The sequence below is a fragment of the Nipponia nippon genome, unplaced genomic scaffold, assembly GCF_047370975.1.
Source record: "Nipponia nippon isolate SJK-2023a ecotype South Korea unplaced genomic scaffold, ASM4737097v1 scaffold_35, whole genome shotgun sequence".
NCBI classification, from domain to species: Eukaryota; Metazoa; Chordata; class Aves; order Pelecaniformes; family Threskiornithidae; genus Nipponia; species Nipponia nippon.
In genome coordinates, this window is record NW_028262353.1 from 3,840,597 (window position 1) to 3,856,375 (window position 15,779).

The window sequence follows — 15,779 nt, forward strand, 5'->3', positions numbered from 1 at the left end:
CCTAAATCACGGAGCGGAGGGGTAAATTATGGAGGAGGGGAGCTAAAATATTGGGGGGCCCTAAATCACGGCGGGGGAGGCAAATCACGGCGGGGGGGGGGCTAAAATATTGGGGGGAGTTCAAATCACGGCGGGGGGGCCTAAACGAGGAGAAATGGCGGAGGAGGGGGACGTTAAGAGGGAGAAAGGGGCCCCCAAATCACGGGAAGCCGCTGGGGGGGGGGGGGGGGGGGGGGGGGGCGGGCCCCGCATGACGGAACCGGGCCCCCCCCCCCAATCCTTGAGGGCAAAGCAGCCCGTGGTTGGGCCGAGCCCCCCCCTCCCTTCCCCCGCGGCCCAGCCGGTACCTGCTAAGGCGGAGGAACGGGGAAGGAAGGGAGGGGAATTGGGGGGGGAGGGGGGGGGGTCAGCACCGGGCCCGGCCGCCTCCTGCCGCCGCCGCCGCCATCTTACACAGAGCCCCCGAGCCGCGGCCCCGCCGAGATCCCGCGAGAGCGGCGAATCCCGCGAGAACTGACAGGGACGGGGGCGGGGCTCGGTTGGCTCCAAAGGGGCGGGGCGTTGGCGGCGGCGTCCAATAGGAACGCGAGGGGCGCGGGGGGGGAGGGGGAGGAAGGGGAAATCTCGCGAGAGCGCGGGGGGCGGAATCACGCGAGAGTTCGTCAGAATGGGGGAGGGGAGGGGGGTCTCTCACGGAGCCTCCTTGTACCGGAGGGGAACGGCGGGGCCTCGCCCCGCCACGGAGGGGCCCGAACGCCCCCTCGCCGGTAACGGTGCCCCCCTCCCTCCCCGCCATCCCCTCAAGCACCGGCACTCACCGGCGAGATCTCGCGAGGCGGCGGCGGCGGCGGTCTCGCCCCGAAACCTCGCGAGAGGCGGCGCGGGGGAGAGAGAAAGAAAGAGATTGGAGGGGACGGGACCGGGCCCGCCCCACCGGGAGACACCGGAGGAGGGAGGGGAAGGGGGGGGGGGAACCGCGGCCGCTCCCTCAGCGGCGGCAACGGCGGCGGTGCGCGCCCGGCTCTCGCGAGAGCGTCGGCTGAGGGGTAGGGCGAAATCTCGCGAGAGCGCCCGCTGTGGGCAATGGGGGGGGGCGAAATCTCGCGAGAACACCGGCTGAGGAGAGAGCGAGATCTCGCGAGAGCAGCGGCTGAGGGGAGGCGGGAGCTCCACCCCCCCGGGCGCCTGGGTCGCCGTTGATTTTCAATTAATTTGCGTTTTCCTCCCTCTTTTCGTTTTTCTTTTTTATTCTAACAAATACAAAAGTGGGGGCGGGGCCGCGGCCTCCGGACACGCCTACAAAACCGGGGGCAGCCAATGGAAAACGGCCCCGCCCCCCTGTCAATCAACCTGAAGACACGTGGGGGGAGAGGTTTGAAGAAGAAAAAAAAAAATCCAGTGGGGACCAATCAGAGAGAGCCCCGCCCCTTCTCCAGTCCGGGGGCGGGCCTGGCTCCTCCAATCACCTCTTCGCTTGGCAGCATCCAATGGAAGAGAAAGTCCCACCCCTTCGGCTCGGCGGCAGCCAATGGGAAGGAGTGGGGAGGGGTGAGAGAACCCCGCCTCTTTGGGGGCGTGGCGTGACGAGACCACACCCATCTCTCCCTGTGTTTCCCATGGGGGCGTGGTCTGCATCACGCCCCCGCCCTTTGGGGGGCGCGGTCACGCCAAGCCACACCCCTCCGCTGTCTTAGAACGCCGGGGAGGTGCGGGGGGTCTTTTCCCCGCCCTTGTGGGCGTGGCCGCGCGGCCCCGCCCCCCCTCTTAAAGCAACAGCTTCCCGTTGCGGTGGATCTTGAGGATGCGGCCCAGGCGCTGCTTGGCCGTGGCCAGCCCCTTTCTGGGGCGCTTTCCTGCAAAAACGGGGTTCCCGTCAGCACCGGGGGGGGGGGGGCACCCCAAAACCTGGCTTACCCTGGGGGGGGACCCCAAAACCTGGCTTACCCGGGGGGACGACGGGGCACCCCAAAACCTGGCTTACCCGGGGGGGGACGACCCCAAAACCTGGCTTACCCTGGGGGGGCACCCCAAAACCTGGCTTACCCGGGGGGGACCCCAAAACCTGGCTTACCCTGGGGGGGCAGCCCAAAACCTGGCTTACCCTGGGGGGGGGGACACACACCCCAAAACCTGGCTTACCCTGGGGGGAGGGCACCCCAAAACCTGGCTTACCCTGGGGGGGACCCCAAAACCTGGCTTACCCTGGGGGGGGGGGGCACCCCAAAACCTGGCTTACCCTGGGCGGCGGCGGGCGAGGCCTGGGGGGGGCGGCGTTGGGTGAGGAAGACGCCGGGGGCCATGGGGGTGGGGGCGCGGCCGGGTTGGGCCCCCCCAAAAACGGGGGGCGCTCCCCCTGCCCCGGGCCGAGCCGTGTACTCGTGGTCAGCCAAACTGGGGGGGTACTGGGGCTCGGGGGGGGGGTCCCCCTCCCCCAGCGGCGGTTCGGGGTCCCCCGCCTCCGGGTCGGGCTCTTCGGCCGCCTCCTCCTCTTCCTCTTCCTCCTCCTCCTCCTCCTCCTCCTGGGGGGAGGGGGGCGAGGGGGGGCGGCGCTTGGCCGGGCCCCTCCTGCGCTGCAGCTTGCGGTGCTCCTGCGGGGGGGGGGGGCAAACTGAGCCCTGGACCCCCAACACCCGGACCCCCAACACCCCCGGACCCCCAACACCCCCCAGAACAACCCCTCAACCCCCCCACTGCCCCTCAAAACCATTAATTGCCCCCCCACTGCCCCCCCAAACCCTTAATTGCCCCCCAACACCCCCCAGAACCCTTAATTACCCCTCAACACCCTTAATTGCCACCCAACCCCCCAACTGCCCCCCAAACCCTTAATTACCCCTTAACACACCCCAACTGCCCCCAGAACCCCCCGACTGCCCCCCAAAGCCCCCTGAACTCCCTAAACGCCCCCCAACTCCCCCTGAACCCCCTAAATGCCCCCCAAACCCCCAAATACCCCCCAAACCCCCTAAATGACCCCCAATCCCCCTAAATGCCCCCCCAACCCCCCTTGAACCCCTTAAATGCCCCCCAACTGCCCCCAAACCCCCCCAACTGCCCCCCGAACCCCCAACTGCCCCCCCAGCCCCCCACCTGCTGGGCCAGTTTGGCAGCGGCGGCCGCCAGCCCGGTCTCCACCGACGCCACCCGCGTCCCCTCCCGCACCGGGCGGCTCTGCCGCGGCAGCGTGGGGGTGACCCGGGCTGGGGGGGGGAAGGGGGGCACCCAGGATGAGAGGGGGGAGGGCACCCCAAAAAGGGGGGCCCCCCCCCGGGGGGGAGGGTCTGGGGGGGAGGTGTCCCCAAAACCAGCCCAGCCCCACCCCCCCCCAGCTCCTGGGGAGCTCCCAAAACCCCCAGCCCCCCCTCAAATCCCCCTCCACACCCCCCGGGGACCCCCAAACCCAGCCCCAGCCCCCCAAAGCCCTTAGGGACCCCCAAAGCCCTTAGGGACCCCCCAAAGCCCAGCCCCAGCCCCCCCACAGCCCCCCAAAGCCCTTAGGGACCCCCAAAACCCAGCCCCAGCCCCCCCACAGCCCCCCCAAAGCCCTTAGGGACCCCCCAAAACCCATCCCTAGCCCCCCATATCCCCCCCAAAGCCCTTGGGGACCCCCCAAAACCCCCAGCCCCCCTCAAATCCCCCTCCACACCCCCCGGGGACCCCCAAACCCAGCCCCCAAAGCCCTTAGGGACCCCCAAAACCCTTAGGGACCCCCCAAAACCCAGCCCCAGCCCCCCAAAACCCTTAGGGACCCCCCAAAACCCAGCCCCAGCCCCCCAAAGCCCCCCAAAGCCCTTAGGGACCCCCAAAACCCAGCCCCAGCCCCCCAAAACCCTTAGGGACCCCCCAAAACCCAGCCCCAGCCCCCCACAGCCCCCCCAAAGCCCTTAGGGACCCCCCAAAACCCATCCTCAGCCCCCCCAAAGCCCTTAGGGACCCCCCAAAACCCATCCCTAGTCCCCCATATCCCCCCCAAAGCCCTTGGGGACCCCCCAAAACCACCAGCCCCCCTCAAATCCCCCTCCGGCTCCCCAAAACCCAGCCCCAGCCCCCCAAAGCCCTTGGGGACCCCCCAAACCCAGCCCCAGCCCCCCCACCCAATCCCCCCCAACCTTTGGGGCTCCAGGGCGCGTCGTCGGTGACCTTCTTCTTTTTGGGGAGCGATTTCAGAGCCGGGTCGTCCTCGTCCGACTCCAGCGAGGGATAAACTGGGGGGGCCGGGAGAAAAAGGGGGGGTCGGGGGGTGGTAAATATTGGGGGGACCCCCCCGAACCCCCAAAACCTCACTGTATTCGGCGTCTTTAAAGCAAGCCCCCAAACTGTCTTGTTCGTCCATGCTGGCTTCGTCCTCGCTGTCGGTACTTCGGGGGGCCGGGGGGGGGCGGCGGGGGCCCCCCGAAATTCCCGGCCCCCCCCTTTCGGGCCCTGACCCCCCAGCCCACCAATTTGGGGGGCCCAGGGGGGTCCCCGCCGGGAGGTTGGCCATGCAGAGCATGCCTTGGATGGCTTCGCGGGTGCTGGGGGAGGCGGGGGCCTCGCTGCTGGGGGGGGACCCCAAAATCCATGATCACCCCCCCCCCGCACCTGGGGGCACCCCAAAACTCACGGGTTCCCCCAGAAGCCAAATACGCCCCCCCGGGATCCCCCAAACCCTCAGAGCGCCCTCAAATCCCCCCCCAAATCCCCAGGGACCCCCAAAACCCAGCCCCAGCCCCAGCCCCCCCACGTCCCCCGGGGACCCCCAAAACCCAGCCCCAGCCCCCCAAATCCCCTGGGAGCCCCCAAAACCCAGCCCCAGCCCCCCAAAATCCCCTGGGAGCCCCCAAAACCCAGCCCCAGCCCCCCAAATCCCCAGGGACCCCCAAAACCCAGCCCCAGCGCCCCCCAAAATCCCCCAGGGACCCCCAAAACCCAGCCCCAGCCCCCCCAAATCCCCCGGGGACCCCCAAACCCAGCCCCAGCCCCCCCAAATCCCCCGGGAGCCCCCAAAACCCAGCCCCAGCCCCCCCATAATCCCCTCCACAGCCCCCAGGGACCCCCAAAACCTCCAGCCCCTCCCAAATGGGTTGGGGACCCCCCCCACCCTGCTCCCCCCCACCTGAGTTGGGGGTACTCCGAGCCCCCCACTTGCCGACTGGCCTTCAGCAGGTCGAGGATGCCGGCCGCGCTCCCCCCGCTCCCCCTCCTCTTCCTCCGTCGTGTAATCCTCCTGGGGGGGCGGGGGTGAACCCCCAAACCCCCCGCACCCCAAAACCCCCTGGGACCCCCCAGCCCCCAAAACCCCCCAGGGGCCTCCCCAGTGCCCCCCAATTCCCCCTCCAGCCCCCAACCCTCCCCAGCATCCCTTAAACAGCCCCCAAGCCCCCCAGCGCCGCCCAACCCCCCCAGCCCCCCAAAACCCCCCAGGGACCCCCCAGTGCCCCCCAATTCCCCCCCAGCCCCCCAAAACCCCTCTGGGACCCCCCCAGTGCCCCCCATTTCCCCCCCCCCAGCCCCCCAAAACCCCTCTGGGACCCCCCCAGTGCCCCCCATTTCCCCCCCCCCCAGCCCCCCAAAACCCCTCTGGGACCCCCCCAGTGCCCCCCATTTCCCCCCCCCAGCCCCCCAAAACCCCTCTGGGACCCCCCCAGTGCCCCCCATTTCCCCCCCCAGCCCCCCAAAACCCCTCTGGGACCCCCCCAGCCCCCCAAAACCCCTCTGGGACCCCCCCCCGGGGCCCCCCCGTACCTCGATATCGGAGGCGGCCCCTCCCCGCTCCCCCCCCCCGGTGGGGTCCCAGCCGGGGTTGGGGCGGGGGGGGTTTTCGGGGGGCCCCTGGGGGGGGGGGGGGCAAATTTGGGGGGGTCCCCAAGGTGGGGGGACCCCCCCTGCCCCCCCCAAAGTGGGATTTGGGGGGCGGGGGGTAAGAGGAGAAATGGGGGGTTAAGAGGGGATGGGGGGGTGTCCTTCGTTCTGGGGGGGTTGGGGGGTTCGGGGGGGTTGGGGGTGGGGGTCCCAGCTCACGGGGGAGGCGGCGGGGGCCGCGGCGGGGGGGGTCTCGTCGATCTGCAGGTCCTCCTCCGAATCCAGGTCCAGGGGGGCTGGGGGGGGGGGCAGGGGGGAGGGGGGGGGCCGGGACCCCCAACGGGCGCCCGGGCGGCTCCGGCGGGATCTGGGGGGGGAGGGGGGTTTAGGGGGACCCCCCTGCACCCCAAAATCCCCCCAAACCCCTCTGGGAGCCCCCCCAGCCCCCCAAACCCTTCCGGGACCCCCCAAACCTCCCCAGGACCCCCCCAGCACCCCCAAACAGACCCCCAAGACCCCCCAAACCCCTCGGGGACCCCCTCAGTGCCCCCCAATCCCCCCCAAGACCCTCCCAGCCCCCCAAAACCCCCCTGGGACCCCCCCAGTGTCCCCCCAACCCCCCTGGAACCCCCCAGCCCCCCAAACCCCTCTGGGAACCCCCAAAACCCCCCTGGGACCCCCCCAACACCCCCCAATCCCCCCCAAGACCCCCTGGGACCCCCCCAGGCCCCCCAACCCCCCCAGTGTCCCCCCAACCCCCCTTCACCGAGTGCTGCCATTGGCCAGGAGAATTTGGGGGTCCCCCTCCGAATCGGGGTCCGTCTCCTCCGGGCTGGAGCTGGGGGGGTCAGGCTGGGGGGGCACCCCAAAATTTAGGAGGGGTCCCCCCCAAATCCAGCCCCCTCCCCCCCAAAACTGCTCCTCACCTCTTCATCCTCGTCTTGGGGGGGCGGGGGAGGGGTTGGGGTCCCCCCCTCGTCGGGGGGGCGAGGGGCGGGGGGGGGCTTGCGGGGCCCCCCTTTTGGAGGGGGGGTCTTTGAGGGGGGGGGCACCCCCCGGGGGGGGCCGAAGGGGGACCCCGATTTCCCGGCGCTCTGCTGGAAGAGGTCCTGGGCGGGGAGAGAGGGCAGTGAGGGGCTCCCAGTGCCACCCAGTAACTCCCAGTTCCGCCCAGTAAGCCCCCAAGGCTTCTTGACAACTCCCCAGTGCCTCCCAGTAACTCCCAGTAACCCCAAAAACTTCTTAATACCACCCCCACCAACCCCCTACACCACTCCCAGTCCCCCCAGCTCCTCCCAGTGCCCCCCTCAGCCCCTCCCAGTGCTTCCCACTAACCCCAAAACCTCCTTAATACCCCCCAGCAACCCCCTACACCCCTCCCAGTCTCCCTCTTAGCCCCTCCCAGTATCTCCCAGTGTCTCCCGGTACTTCCCAGTCCCCTCCTAGTGCCTCCCAGTGCCCCCCCAGCCCCTCCCCCTGCCTCCCAGTCCCCCTCAATCTCTCCCAGTCCCTTCCCAATCCCCTCCTCAGCCCTTCCCAGCCCCTCCCAGTCCCCCCCAGTGCTTCCCAGTCCCCTCCCAGTGCCTCCCAGTCTCTCCCAGTGCCCCCCCAGCCCCTCCCAGTCCCCCTCAATCTCTCCCAGTCCCTTCCCAATCCCCTCCTCAGCCATTCCCAGTCCCTCCCAGTGCCCCGTTGGCCCCTCCCAGTGCCTCCCAGTAACCCCACCTCCACCAGCCGGATCTCCTTCGCCAGCTCCCTGATGAGCTGCCCGGGACGGACGGTTTCGGGGATCTCGTGTTCGTGCTCCCCCAACACCTAAATTTGGGGGGGGGGGGGGTGGCAAAAAAATGGGGGGACCCCCACCTCCAGACCCCCACCCACCCACCCACCAGGGCCCCCCCCAAAGCAGGGGGAACCCCCAAAAATGGGGGGACCCCCCAAAACCTGCCCCCCCGGCTGCACCCACCCATCCATTCCCTGTTACCCCCCCATAGCCCCCCCAAATCCCCCTGTAGCCCCCCAATATCCCCTTGCAGCCCCCCCAAATCCCCCCGTAGCCCCTCCATATCCCCCAGGGGCCCCCAAAACCTGGCTGCAGCCAGCTCTATCACCCGTTATCCCCCCCGTAGCCCCCCAATATCCCCCCATAGCCCCCCAAACCCCCAGAGGACCCCCCAAATCCCCCCCCAGGGCCCCCCCTTTTGTTTTTTCCCTCCTTGCGGGTCCAGGCCCGGAAAGCGGCCGTCAGCGCCTTGGCCCCGTGGACCAGGTAGGCGGCGGGGTGCCGGCGGTTCTCCCGCAGCCCTGGGGGGACCCCAACATTTTTGGGGACCCCCCCCAAAGTACAGGAGCCCCAGGGTGGGGGTGGGACCCCCAGGAGCACCCCAAAATGGGTTGGGATCCGCAGGACCCCCCCCCAGATGAGGGTGGGACCCCCCAAAATGGGCTGGGACCCCCAAAGACCCCCCCAGATGGGAATGGGACCCCCAAAACAGAGTTGAAGACCCCCAGGACCCCCCTGGGACCCCCAAACCCCCCCGAGATGAGGTTGAAGCCCCCCAAGACATCCCCAGGACCCCCAACCCCCCCCCAAGATGAGGTTGAGGACCCCCAGAACCCCCCCGAGATGAGGTTGAAGCCCCCCAGACCCCCCTGGGACCCCCAAAACCCCCCCAAGATGAGGTTGAGGACCCGCAAACCCCCCCGAGATGAGCTTGAAGCCCCCCAAGACCCCCTAGAATGAGGCTGAAGACCCCCCAGGACCCCCTTAGCACCCAACCCCCCGAGATGAGGCTGAGGACCCCCAGACCCCCCCGCCTGAGGCCGAAGCCCCCCGGCACCCCCCCAAGCGGGGTGGGGACCCACCTCGGAAGGTGTCCAGGAGGTGCCTCCCCACGTACCAGCAAACGGTCTCGAAATTGGGGAATTTGAAGAGGTCGGCGGTGCTGAGGCGCCTCTCGATCTCGTACGCCCTGGGGGGGGGGATTTGGGGCTCGGGGGGGCCCTCGGCACCCCGAAACCCCCCCAAGTCACCCCGCAGCCCCCCCAAACAGCCCAGGGTGCCCCCAACCACCCCACAGCCCCCAAAGCCCCCCAAAATGCCCCACAGCCCCCCAAAATCCCCCCAAAACCACGCCACAGCCCCCCCCCCAAACCCCCTAAAGCCCCCCAAAACCCCCAAACCCCCCAAAGCCCCCCCAAAGCACCCCACAGCTCCCCCAAATCCCCCCATAGCCCCCCCGAACACCCCCAAAACAACCCAAAATCCCCCCAAAACACTCCACAGCTCCCCCAAATCTCCCCATAGCCCCCCCAAACCACCCCGAGGACCCCACAAAACTCCCCAACCCCCCCACAGCTCCCCCAAATCTCCCCATAGCCCCCCAAAACACCCTCCAGCCCACCAAAAAGCCCCCAAAACACCCCGAAGCCCCCCCAAAAAACCCTCAAAGCCCCCCAAACCAGCCTGCAGCCCCCAAAAACCCCCAAGCCCCCCAAGACACCCCACAGCTCCCCCAAATCTCCCCATAGCCCCCCCAAAACACCCCGAGGACCCCCCAAAACTCCCCAAAACCCCCCACAGCTCCCCCAAATCTCCCCATAGCCCCCCAAAACACCCTCCAGCCCACCAAAAAGCCCCCAAAACACCCCGAAGCCCCCCCAAAAAACCCTCAAAGCCCCCCCAAACCAGCCTGCAGCCCCCCAAAAACCCCCAAGCCCCCCCAAAACCACCCCAAATCCCCCCAAACCACCCCGCAGCTCCCCCAAATCCCCCCAAACCACCCCGCGTCCCCCCCAAAAAAACCAAAAGCCTCCAAAAACCCCACCCCGAACTCCCCCGAAGCCCCCCAAAACGCAGCAGTCCACCCCCAAACCCCCCCAAAACACCCCAACCCCCCCAAAAGCCCCCCAAAAGCCCCCACTTGAGCTGCATATCGATGTTGAGGCTGTGCAAGAAGTTCCCCCCGAAAGCCAAGCAGTCGACGGGGGTGAGGACGGCGTGGATCCAACCTGGGGGACGGACGGACGCAACGTGTGGGGCAGGGGGTCGTCGGGGAGGGTTTTGGGGTCCCCCCGAGCCCCCCCAAATCGTTACCGGTGGGGATGAAGAGGGTTTGGCCTTGCCGGAGGGGACAACGATAACATCGATCGACTTGGTCGCCGAAAAAAAGCTCGCCCTGGTTTCGGGAGCTGCTCCAAGCCTCGAACAAAGCCAGGTTGGCCGCCGTGGGCCGCACCAGGTAGAAAATCTTCTCGCCCTGCCGGGGGGCAGCCGTGGGGCGGCCGTGGGGCAGCTGGGTCCCTATGGCCCCCCCAGGCACCCCCCACCCCCACCCTAGGCGCTCTCTCCGTCCCCTAGCCCCTTCAATCCCCCTAAAGCCACCCCAGAGCCCCCCAAAGGCACCCTATAGCCCCCGTAGTCCCCCTAAAGGCACCCTATACCACCTCTAGCCACCCTATAGCCCCCAAATCCCCCCTAAAGCCACCTTATAGCCCCTCTAGCCACCCCAGAGCCCCCCAAATCACCCCTATACCCACCCCAGAGCCCCTCTAGCCACCCCAGAGCCCCCCAAATCACCCCTATACCCACCCCATCCCCCCTCTAGCCCCCCAAATCCCCCCTAAAGACACCTTATACCCTCTCAAGACACCCCATAGCCCCCCAAATCCCCCCTACCCCCCCATAGCCCCTCTAGCCACCCGAGCCCCCCATCCCCCCCGCCGTACCCTCAGGACGTGGTACCAGACGGAGGTCCCCCCGAAATCGATGTGGAAGTCGGTGTAGCTGTCGCGGGCCCCCATCAGACAATACTTCTGGACGCTGGGGCGTTCGCAGGCCGATTCCCCCGGCCAGAGGTTTTCCACCCAGGAGAGCTTCCGGACGATCCGCGGCGTCTCCACCAGGTTCGAAAGGCTGGGGGGGAAGGGGGGTTACTGGGGGGGGCCCCTACGGTGGGGGGATCCCCTATGGGGTGGGGGAGGTGGATGATGAGGGAGAGGGGTGAGGATGGAGCCGGGTTGGGGGGAGGACTCAGAATTAGGGGGTCCCGGGGGGGGGGAGGGGACCAGGGATGGGGGGGACCTGGATTTGGGGGGGTCATGAGGATGGGGAGGACCCGGGGGGGCCAGGGATGGGGGGTCCCAGGTTTCAGGGGGTCCTGGGGGGCACAGGGATGGGGGAGACCCAGATTTGGGGGGTCATGAGGATGGGGGGGACCTGGGGGGAACCCGGATTTGGGGGGGCCTGGGGGGAAATGGGGATGGGGGGGCCAGGGGTGGGGGGACCCAGATTTGGGGGGGTCATGAGGATGGGGGGACCTGGGGGGCCCAGGGATGGGGGGACCCAGATTTGGGGGGGCCTGGGGGGGGCCCAGGGATGGGGGGGACCCAGATTTCGGGGGACTCCGGGGGGGGGGCAGAGATGTCCCATGGAGGGGGACCAGGGATGCTCTGGGGGTTACTGGGACATACTGGGAGGTACTGGGGGCGTGCCCGGCAACACAGGACCCCCCCCCCAGGGGATGACACTGGTCCTGGGGGGGTGTCCCCAAGTTGAGGGGGACCAGGGATGTCCCATGGGAAGAGACCAGGGATGTCCTGGGGATGTTCTGGGGGACACTGGGACATACTGGGAGCTACTGGGGCATACTGGGAAGGTCCCTGGGGACACAGGAGGGGGTGACACCGCACCTGGGGGGGGATAGGAGGGGTCCCTGGGTTGGGGGTGCCCGGAGATGTCCCATGGGAGGAGACCAGGGATGGCGTGGGGGTTACTGGGACATACTGGGATATACTGGGAAGGTCCCCAGGGGTATGACATCACCCACCGCGTGTCAGAGAACTCCAAGCTGATGACGTTGAGGACTCGGTCGCGGCGGGCTCCCCCCAGATAAGCGACGAAATCCCCCAGCCGCATCCTGCAGTCGGCTTGCCTCCCCACGTCGATGACGTCGATGACCTTCTCCGCCCCTATAGATCCCCCCCCCGCCAAAAAACCCCTATAGAAAACTCCCGGGGGGACCCCAACCCCCCCTCCCCGAACCCCTAAACGCACCTACGTAATGCTCCACGTCCCGGGGGGTGAAGGTCGGGGGGGGTAAGGTCATTCCCAACCCTTCTTTACGGGCCACCAAGATGGGGACGCTGAAGGTCTTCTCCTCCAGGTACTCCACCGTCAGCTGGGCTCCGCTCGGGCGCAGCAGCACCTCGTCGGCGCTACGGGGACGTATAGAGGTCCCTATGGAGCCCCTGTAGCCCCCCCCGCCACCCCGCGGTGTCCCTGCCGCCTCCTATAGATCCCATAAGGGCTTCGAAGGGCAGCTGGAGATGTTTGGGGAGCTCCTGCAAGGGCTTTGCAGGGGCTCAATGAGCGCTGCAGCTCCTATAGATCCCATAATGGCTTTATAGGCTTCCTATAGGGTGCTGTAGTTGGTAACACAGTCCATAAGGGTCTGTAAGGTTCTATAAGGGTTTTAAGGGGCAGCTGGAAATGTTTGGGGGGCTCCTGCAAGGGCTCTGCACGGTCCTTGTGCTGTTTTAATGAGCTCTGCAGCTCCTATAGATCCCATAATGACCTTATAGGCTTCCTATAGGGTGCTCTAATGGGTAATGCAACCCCTACAGGGTCTATAAGGGCTTTGAAGGGCAGCTGGAGATGTTTGGGGAGCTGCTGCAAGGGCTCTGCAGGTTTCTTGTGCTGCTTTAATGAGCGCTGCAGCTCCTATAGATCCCATAATGGCCTTACAGGGTTCCTATATGGTACCTCAATGGCGCACGCAGCTGCTATAGCACCCTAACAGGCTGTACAGCCTCTATAGGACTTTAATAAGGCCCCTATAGGACTTTAATAGGGCCCCCATAGGACCCTAATGACCCATACAGCCCCTATAGCGCTCTCATAGCCTCTACAGCTCCTATAGCACCATACTAAGACCCCTATGGCACTCTGATAAGCTATATGGACCTTATAGAGCTCCTATATGGTTCCCATAGCGCCCCATGAGAGCATACAGCCCTTATAAGGCTCTCAGGGACCTAAAGCCCCTATATGGTCCCCATAGAGCCTCCTTAGCACCCCAAGAAGCCGTACAGCCCCTACAGCCCCCCAAGAGACCCTATAGCACCTATAGGAAAGGGAGACACCACCCCGTAACGCCTCAGGGCTGCCCCCCATAGGGACCAACCCTAAACCCACGTGCCGCCTATAAGGAGCGGAGACCTGATAGGGCCCCCCGGGGGCTCCTATAGCGGCCATAGGGCCCGTCTCTATACGTCCCCTCACCTGGGGAAGGTCCGGCCCCGTAGCTCCCGGACGAACTGGGCGCTGCCGGTGCGGACGGGGCGACCCGGCTCCACCTCCGGAGGCTTTGGGGGACCCCGGCGGCGCTTCACTGCGGGAGAAAGGGGGGGCCGGGCACGTACGGATCCATATGGACCCGGTCCCGTATGGATCCATATGGACCCGGGTCCATAAAGCCCCCCTATGGCCGGGGATGGGGGAACCAGCCCAGCCCCAGTCCCATATGATCCCGTATGGCTGGCGATGGGGGAACCAGCCCCGGTCCTATATGGTCCTATATGGTCCCAGCCCCATAAGGCCAGGGATGGGGTAACCAGCCCTAGTCCCATATGGATCCTGGTCCCATATGGATCCCATATGGCTCAGGAGGGGGGAAACAGCTTTGGTCTCGTATGGCCCCAGCCCAAACCTGGTTCTATATGGCCCTATATGGCTCTATCAGACACAGACCTGATCCCATAGGGCTCTATAAGGCCCAGATCTGGTCCTATAGGGCCCTATATGGCCCAGACCTGGTCCCACAGGGGGAAAACAGCCCGGGGAGACACCCCCCCCCCCGAGCCCCTCCCCATACGTCCCCATACGTCCCCTCCACCCCCCTCCCCATGCGCCCCCAGTCCCGTATAGCCCTATAGGGGACTCACTGACGGAGGGGCCGTGCAGCACCTCGCACTTGGGGCAGTGGTAGAGGTCGATCTCGGCCGCCGCCTCCTCCTCCACCCCCACGCAGCTGCGGGGGACCCTCACCTCAGGCCTCCCAGTGCCTCCCAGTGCCTCCCAGTAACCCTCCCAGTAACCTCCTGTGCCCTCCCAGTAACCCCCAGTTCACCCCAGGCCCCAGAACCCCAGCCACAGAGGTCCTGATGCACCTCCCAGTTACTCCCAGCTTGCCCAGCGCCCCCCAGTAACCCCCTGTACCCTCCCAGTACCTCCCAGTAACCCCCTGTACCCTCCCAGTAACCCCCAGTTCACCCCAGGCCCCAGAACCCCAGCCACAGAGGTCCTGATGCACCTCCCAGTTACTCCCAGTTTGCCCAGTACCTCCCAGTAACCCCCTGTACCCTCCCAGTACCTCCCAGTAACACCCTGTGCCCTCCCAGTAACCCCCAGTTCACCCCAGGCCCCAGAACCCCAGCCACAGAGGTCCTGATGCACCTCCCAGTCACTCCCAGTTTGCCCAGCACCCCCCAGTAACCCCCCCACTACCTCCCAGTAACCCCCTGTACCCTCCCAGTACCTCCCAGTAACCCCCTGTACCTTCCCAGTAACCCCCTGTAACCCTCCCAGTTACCCCCAGTTCACCCCAGGCCCCAGAACCCCAGCCACAGAGGTCCTGATGCACCTCCCAGTTACTCCCAGTCCTTCCCAGTACCCCCCCAGGCCCCAGAACCCCAGGCACAGCTGTCCCTGTGTGCTCCCCAGTACCTCCCAGTCACTCCCAGTGTCTCCCAGTCATCTCCAGTCCCCTCCCAGTCCCCCCTCCCCACCCCCATCTTCCCCAGAATGCCTGCAGCTGCCCCCCAGTCTCTCCCAGTGCCTCCCAGTCCCCCCTCCTCACACCCCAGTCCTCCCAGTCCCCCTCCTCACCCCCCAGTCCCTTCCAGTCCATCCCAGTAGCCTCCCAGTGCCCTCTCCTTGCCCTCCAGTCCCTCCCAGTCCATCCCAGTGCCCCCTAGTCCCCAGTGCCCCCTAGTCCCCCCTCCTCACCCCTCAGTCCTCCCCAGCTGCCCCCAGTCCCTCCCAGTCCATCCCAGTAGCCTCCCAGTCCCCCCTCCTCACCCCCCAGTCCCTCCCCGTACCCTCCCGCCCCCCCCTCCTCACCCCCCAGTCCATCCCAGTCGCCTCCCAGTGCCCCCTAGTCCCTCCCAGTCCTCCCCAGCTGCTCCCAGTCCCTCCCAGTAGCCCACCTGCCGTGGAACCAGTCCTGGCAGCCGTCGCACTCGATCATGAAGCGGGTGACGTCGTAGGGCAGCCGGCACAGGCAGTATACGGGCACCGAGGCCATGGCCCCCCCCTCGGCCCCTATAGGGACCTGCCCCTATAGAACCCCCCCCCACGCCCCTATAGACCCCCCCAACCCCGTCCCCCAGCCCGGGTCATCCGCCCCGCTGCCCTATAGATCCCTATACCCCCCTTTCCCACGAGCCCCCCCCTATAGAACACCCTCTGTCAGCTTTTCTATAGGTGACCCCCTATAGGAAATCCCCCCTATAGCCACCCACCCCCCTTTAATGCTTCCCTATATGCTCCCCTGGGGGGGGGGGGGCAGCTGAGTCTCTCTATAGGGACCGAGCAGACACAACACCCCCGCTACAGAAATCCATAGGGACCTCCACAGGCCTATAGGGTCTCCTCAGATCTATAGGGCCCTGGGCTCCCCTAAAAAATGCCTGTAGGGTCTCCCCAACTCTATAGGCCCTCAGAAGGGCCTATAGCATCTTGGGTCACCCCCCCAGAAGGTCCTATAGGGTCTCCCCAGCTCTATAGGGCCCTGGGACACCCCCAAAAGGGCCTATAGGGCCCTGGGACACCCCCAAAAGGGCCTATAGGGTCTCCCCAGCTCTATAAGTCCCTGGGACCCCCCCCCAAACGCCTATAGGGCCCTACCCCCCCCCAAAAAAGGGGCCTATAGGGCCCCAGGCCCCCGCCAAGCACCTACAGGGCCCCGGCTCCCCTCAAAGGGCCTATAGGGCCCCAG

At 66.8% G+C, this 15,779-nt stretch overlaps 1 protein-coding gene across 1 annotated transcript; it reads right to left on the reverse strand.

The window, feature by feature from the left end:
- Positions 1-1,226: 1,226 nt before the first annotated feature.
- On the reverse strand, positions 1,227-15,222 carry PHF8 (PHD finger protein 8). Its single transcript, XM_087771868.1, is given in 21 exon segments — positions 1,227-1,853; positions 2,237-2,588; positions 3,091-3,200; positions 4,110-4,205; positions 4,285-4,535; positions 5,096-5,179; positions 5,181-5,206; positions 6,019-6,148; positions 6,548-6,633; positions 6,708-6,890; positions 7,507-7,595; positions 7,993-8,085; positions 8,647-8,753; positions 9,705-9,792; positions 9,878-10,040; positions 10,510-10,696; positions 11,610-11,751; positions 11,837-11,997; positions 13,064-13,172; positions 13,726-13,811; positions 14,989-15,222. Coding segments are annotated over 21 exon segments (2,730 nt in total). The 5' UTR covers positions 15,087-15,222; the 3' UTR covers positions 1,227-1,764.
- Between the last annotated feature and the right edge of the window lie 557 nt (positions 15,223-15,779).